The 6,460-nt window shown below is 37.6% G+C and overlaps 1 protein-coding gene across 5 annotated transcripts; it reads right to left on the bottom strand.

Moving 5' to 3' along the window:
* Positions 1-1,100: 1,100 nt before the first annotated feature.
* Positions 1,101-5,463, bottom strand: LOC116165645 (uncharacterized protein K02A2.6-like). 5 transcript variants are annotated; one of them, XM_031480257.1, is made up of 3 exons: positions 4,530-5,463; positions 4,054-4,218; positions 1,101-1,248 (listed from the first exon to the last, which is right to left on the bottom strand). In XM_031480257.1, exons 1-2 carry the CDS (start codon positions 5,197-5,199, stop codon positions 4,190-4,192), a joined length of 699 nt encoding a protein of 232 aa, XP_031336117.1. In that variant the 5' UTR covers positions 5,200-5,463; the 3' UTR covers positions 1,101-1,248; positions 4,054-4,189. The 5 variants fall into 5 exon arrangements, with proteins under 5 accessions (XP_031336117.1, XP_031336116.1, XP_031336113.1 ...); XM_031480256.1 differs by having other exon boundaries at positions 4,054-5,463; XM_031480253.1 differs by having other exon boundaries at positions 1,101-4,218; positions 4,270-5,463.
* Positions 5,464-6,460: the final 997 nt, after the last annotated feature.

Genomic DNA, 6,460 nt, shown 5'->3' with positions numbered 1-6,460 from the left:
GTTTAATAAGTAATCAACGTAAGTTTTGACATTTATGTCAATACTGAAAACCTTAAGAAAACGTAAAATAAAAGTATTCAATTTATACTATTCTACAAATGAAGCAACAGTAAGTAACCAAATAAATAGAACTATCAGTCTTTGTTTAGAGACATGGTTAAAAGCGCTTTCGCAAAATCAGTTCTGTCGGTGAGGCGACGATTATAAAATTTTGCAAAGGTGGCTGTATGCTCAGACCATCCGGCTGTCCTACAAATTGTTTCCAGCGAAACTCCCCGTCTCAAAGCGGCCGACGTTGACGAGTGTCGCGTTGAGTGAGGTTTAAATACCGATGTATCTATTCCCGCTGATGACAACATTTGTTTTACCCACCTACTTAAAGTTTGCTTTTTAGCAGTCGCGTGCGGTTTTTTAGCCGTAAGAAAGATGAAATCCTGGCCTTCTTTCGAATGTCTTTTGTAGCCGCTATATAAGCTTTTAGCGTTGTCGCTACACAAAGGCATGGTTTTTCCTTAAATGACGGTATATGCAAAGTGGGTTGTTCGTTGTTCACGCCTGACGTTTTGATTGGATCTGTTATATTGATTTGAATTGTATCCATTTCTTCCCTTATATTGGATAGTCTAATAAGCGATATGGTTTGAAGCCTACCTCCCGTGATTAAGGCTAAAAGAGAAACCACTTTCTGTGAAAGCTGTAGTAGATTTAAATTATCCGGTAGGGTTTCCAGATATGAAAATAGCCTTTGCGGATCCCATGTATAGGTATACCTTGGTTGCGCTGGTCTCAGTCGAGATATTCCCTTCATAAACCTCTTAACTAATGGATCCGTTCCTAAATCATTTGGCAAAATGAGACTCAGAGCAGATCTGTGTGAGTTCACAGCGCCGTACTGGTATTTATGTTTGTCTGTGACCTTTTGTAAGAATCTAAGGACATCTATATTTCTTGCTTCAAATATTGGAATTTTTTCTTGGGTACAAAAGTTCCACCATAAACGGTAGGTAGAGCTATATTGAGTGATTGTGGATTGGGTAACTGAAGAAATGATGGTCTCTGTTATGTATGCCGAAATGGCAGGGTGTAAATAAAAGGCATAAATCAATGTTTCGTTTATTCTTCACACGCCTTGTTACGTACTCGTCGAAAGTCGGGTTGGGAGAGAGCGATTTTGCTTGTCAACGGTCCGTACATGTTATCGTTCTTTTATACCGGATGCGTCAACATAACACACCTCCCCATATAAGTCTAAAATTACAAATCAAGCCGATCTGGCTTTTTCCTTACTCTAACTGGTCGGGAGTGAGCGTGGGTCAACACCGGATTATTTATTTGAATATTCGTTTGAGCCACATTCACTTCTGAACCTGATACTGTATTATCATGTAATGGAACAATCGTGTACTTAAAATTATCTGAACAATTTGTAGAGATCAAAGGTTTATTATCGGTAGTAGTAGTAGGAATGCTCCGTAAAATCTGGTCTAAATGTCTCTTGTACATTCCCTTTGAATTTTTACATAGGTAAACCCTAGGTCCCAGTACTTTGTGAATCTTTGCTGGTATCCAGCTCTTTTTATTTATATTGCTATAGTCGCGGATGTAAACATCCTCCCCCTGTTCAAAACTTATGGCTCTTCCGGGCTTACAAATAGTTAATTCTTCTGAATCTGTCTTATATTTTGGTCTGACATTACTGAGCCTTAATTTCAGTTCCCTTCCAAACATAATACTAGCTGGAGACTTATTTGTCGTGCCATGATCAGCAGCTCTATAATTGAGCAAATACCTAGCCAATAAACAGCTCGTAGAAATATTTGAATTTCTACCATCGCTGAAAGCTTTTATTAACGCGGTTTTGACTGCCTTTACGGCATTTTCCGCTGCCCCATTACTAGCAGGATGGAACGGTGGTGTCAATGTGTGTTTTATGCCGTTATTTCTGCAAAAATTTTCAAATTCATAAGATCGGAACTGTGGTCCATTGTCGCTTACCAGCTGATCTGGTAGCCCATATCTCGCAAAAATCGATCTTAATGCCTCGATCGTTGCTAAGGAAGTAGTTGAACACATTTCAATTACTTCCGGCCAACGACTACATGCATCTAGCACTACAAGAAACATTTTATTCCTTACAGGACCAAAAAAATCTACATGAATTCTCTCAAACACCTGCTTGGCTTGTTTATATGCTAAAACTTCTGCAAGTGGAGGATTGGGTTTAAACTTGTTGCAAATTACACACTGTTTAGCTACTCTCTCTATATCTGCATCTATTAACGGCCACCACACGTAAGAACGTGCGATCGACTTCATTTTAACTATTCCTGCATGTGTAATGTGCAGCTCGTTTAAAATACTGTCGTGGAATTTTGTAGGTACTACCACCCTGTGTCCTAACATAATTACCTCTTGTTCTATACTAAATTCGAATCTCCTATTGAAAAAACGTTGCAAATCTTTATCCGTATTCTGTGTAGGCCACCCATCTTTTACAAACTTAAAAATCTTAGAATAAATTTTGTCAATTTTAGTTTCTTCCTCTATTGCCTTTGCATCCACCACGATATCTGAATTTTGTGCAACAAAATTCAAATACGTGTACTCTGTAGATTCCTTTAAAATCAAATTTATAGGTAATCTAGATAAACCATCTGCATTACTATTCCTTTTCCCTTCAACATATTCGATACTATAATCAAAACCACTTAAATACACCGCCCAACGCTGTAAACGTCCTGCTGCCGTTACTGGTATACTTCTCGTATCTCCAAAAAGATATTTTAATGGCTTATGATCGGTCACTAATACAAATTTGTGGCCAAACAAATAATTAGAAAACCTGTTTATTGAAAAATAAATAGCCAAGGCCTCTTTATCAATGACCGCATAATTCATCTCGGCAGTTGTTAATTTACGTGATGCGTATTCAATAGGTCGCTCACTACCATCCGGAAATACATGTGCTAAAATGCCTGCTACTCCATAGGAGCTCGCGTCACAGCTTACTTTGATAGGTAATTTTGGATCAAAATGTACCAAAATTATATCCGAAGCCATTACCTCTTTTACTGTGATAAATGAATTTTCACATTCCCTACTCCATGCAAAAACACTGTCCTTACTTAGCAATTTGTACAATGGATTTAAAAGTTTTGTAACATTAGAAATGAATTTCGCATAGTAATTAATCATACCGATGAAAGCTTTTACTTGAGAAACATTCTCGGGTCTTGGACAATTCACTATTGCTTTAATTTTAGAAGGATTTTTTTGTAACCCCTCCTTACTAATTATGTGCCCTAAATATTCGATTCTATCCTGTAGGAAATTACATTTCAATCGATTCAAACGGAATCCTGCACCTTTTAATTTTTGAAACACTACCTCTAAGTTTTGCAAATGTTCTTTGTTATTTCTCCCTGTCACTACAATGTCGTCCAGAAAAACGGTCACTCCTGTTACTCCTTGCAATACTTTCTCCATTATGTGTTGAAAAATCGAGCAAGCGGGTTTTGTACCGAAAGGCAGTCTCTCAACTTTAAATATACCTTTATGCGTACTCCACGCTAGTAAAAGTTTGGTGGATTCCTCTAGCTCTAACTGATTATATGCGTGACTGAGATCTAATTTAGAAAACTTCTCTCCACCCTGTAAAGCGGCAAATAAATTTTCAATTAATGGGAGGGGATATTTAACATCTTTCAAATAATTATTTACCGTAACCTTATAATCGGCACACAACCGAATTGTCCCATCTTTTTTTAATATAGGGACCAAGGGTGTCCCCCAAACTGAATCTGGAACTGGTGTAATTACACCTTCTTTTTGTAACCTGTCTAACTCTACTTCAACTAATCCTTTATAAGCAATTGGCAAATTTCTTGGTTTATGAAATTTAGGTGTCGTTCCTTCTACCACTTCCAATTTCACCTTTTCAAATTTAAAATGACCTAACTCATCTTTAAATAGCTCTGCATAATTATTTACTAAAACGTCTAAACTATCTTTACAATCATTTAACACGAACACATTTTTGCTACACATACTTACATTAAACCTTGCTAATAAATCTCTACCCAACAATGGGTTTCCACCATTATCGATGACTAATAATTCGACCATCTTACAATCACCTCCAATCTGCAAGCTTACGTTAATTTTTCCTTTTGGATAAATATTTGTACCATCATACGATTTCAAGACTGTCCTTGAAACCTGTAACGGTAAGTTATTAAACAGTTCATTGTACAATTTAAAAGATATTGCCGAAATGGCAGAACCTGTATCGATTTCCATTCGCAACCTAACACGATTAATGAAAACATCTACTTTAAAATTATGTGTAACCTCATTATCTAAGTGATACAAAGTACGCTCTAAAACAGAATCCTCATTTTGAATTTCAACATGTGATTGTGCTTCGTCTCTACTTTGCAGGTAATTTTGTCTTTTCATATTACAGATAGATGTAATGTGTCCCACTTTAAAACATAACCTACACTTAAAATTTTTGTACGTGCACTTACTGAAATTGTGATTCTTCTTACCACACGCGTAGCACTTCACCTGTGACTGTGAGCCCGACGCTTTCGCTGAATGTACCTTGTGCTGCGGACCCCTTTCAGCTCGCCTTTCAGTAACCCTCTTCTTGTCTATTGCAAACAGCTGCTGTCGACTGCTACCACCGCTTATCCGCAAGGATGCCTCCTTTTTTACCGCCATTTGAAATAGTTCGTCTAAGGTCTTCTGCGACGGATCCTCCTCTACCAGTCTGTCTAGCACCTTGCCATCCACCATCCCTGTCACAAACTTATCTTTTAAAACCATGGTTAAGTCGGCTCCAAATTTGCAGTTTACTGCCAGCTTCTTTACCCGCGCGAACCAATCGTTAATCTGCTCTCCTTCACTTTGCTGCATCTTGTAGAAAATTCTTCGTTCGTTGAAAATTGATATCGCTTTTGAATACTGTTGTGCCAACAATTTACAAATTTCGGCAAAAGTTTTTGTATCGGGTTTATCTGGATAACATAAATCGCGCAAGGTCGTATACACCGAACTACTCAACGCTGTAATTAACACCGGAACTTGCTTCGCTTCCGCAATAGAATTTGCCTTAAAAAATTGAACGATCCGTTCTTTAAAAATAACGAAATCTTCGTTACAGTCAAAAACTGGCATGGTTCCGACAACCGCCATTGCCACTGCCTTCTTAACCTCAACTACTGTTACTTTACTTGAAAAATTTTGCTCTACCCAAACCCTTTAAATGAATTGCTATATTTACCTCGTCGCCAGTGTTATGTATGCCGAAATGGCAGGGTGTAAATAAAAGGCATAAATCAATGTTTCGTTTATTCTTCACACGCCTTGTTACGTACTCGTCGAAAGTCGGGTTGGGAGAGAGCGATTTTGCTTGTCAACGGTCCGTACATGTTATCGTTCTTTTATACCGGATGCGTCAACATAAGTAGGTAAATAACATAACAGTTCCTCAAGGCAGTGGCGGATTTACATATAGGCACACAAGGCACGTGCCTAGGGGCGGCAGCTTTAGGGGGCGGCATTTTTTGCACTATATTTATTTTAGGTAACATTTTAAGTTTTAAAATAAGTCCTAACAAGTTACAAATGACAAAAATGTTTAATTAAAATTATGAAATAAATTGGAATTGGTAGATAGTTTCTTTTCATATTAGTTTTCAAAATTATAAGCTCAGTTAAGTAATTCAAAGTTATAATTTGATTTTTATTTTAAAATTTACTGCAATTAAAAAATTATTTTGGGGCGCATATTTTTCGGTGTGCCTAAGGGCGCAAAAAATTTAAATCCGCCACTGCCTCAAGGTCTACCGCTGACATACGAATAAAATTTTTAAATTGTTGGGATTGATTTTCCGATTTTCAGCTCATAAATTAATTTATTGTAGGCCCCATACTTTTCTCTTCTTGAAATCCATTCTCTCACCTAACACTTCTTTTGTGTTTCACATTATTGCATAAAACTACAGCCGCGGCAACACAAAGATGTCCTATTGGTGCCATAACGTGAGATAAGTTCTCGAAAACAGCTGCTAGGCATCATCATGGTGTATATGGTATCAACTGACAGCATTTGCGGAAGCTAAAAGCGCTGCTAGTGTAAACAGCTTTGTGAGAACTTGCGTCAGCAATGGCTCACCCAACTTGCCCGACAGTTTATCGCGACACTTATTGCTCACAGTGTAAATACATGTGGAAGTTTCTCGCACGAGATTGTCGCAAGTAACTTGCTAGTCTAGAAGTTAACTCGAGATAGGAAAAAATGGAACACAATAATTTATAGCTTGGTTTATAGTAAGTACGCGGCTTGTGATAAATCTCTTAAACTGTGAATGTAGACCCGAGAGTCACTTTTCACACACCTTGTTTATAGTTGTGCCTTAAAGTTGGTATGAAATATACACTGAAGTTATATGCG

This window comes from Photinus pyralis, unplaced genomic scaffold, assembly GCF_008802855.1.
Source record: "Photinus pyralis isolate 1611_PpyrPB1 unplaced genomic scaffold, Ppyr1.3 Ppyr1.4_LG3a, whole genome shotgun sequence".
Lineage (NCBI taxonomy): Eukaryota > Metazoa > Arthropoda > Insecta > Coleoptera > Lampyridae > Photinus > Photinus pyralis.
Note: the sequence above shows the minus strand (reverse complement) of the source record. Positions and strands in the feature narration are given on the sequence as shown.

Bases quoted from the DNA above. Each gene is read 5' to 3' on its own strand.
- LOC116165645 (XM_031480253.1), bottom strand. From the start codon at position 5,199: ATGGCGGTTGTCGGAACCATGCCAGTTTTTGACTGTAACGAAGATTTC. The intron at 4,219-4,269 runs GCAATATCTTTT...TTACCGTTACAG, and splicing joins ATACAGGTTCTGCCATTTCG to GTTTCAAGGACAGTCTTGAA.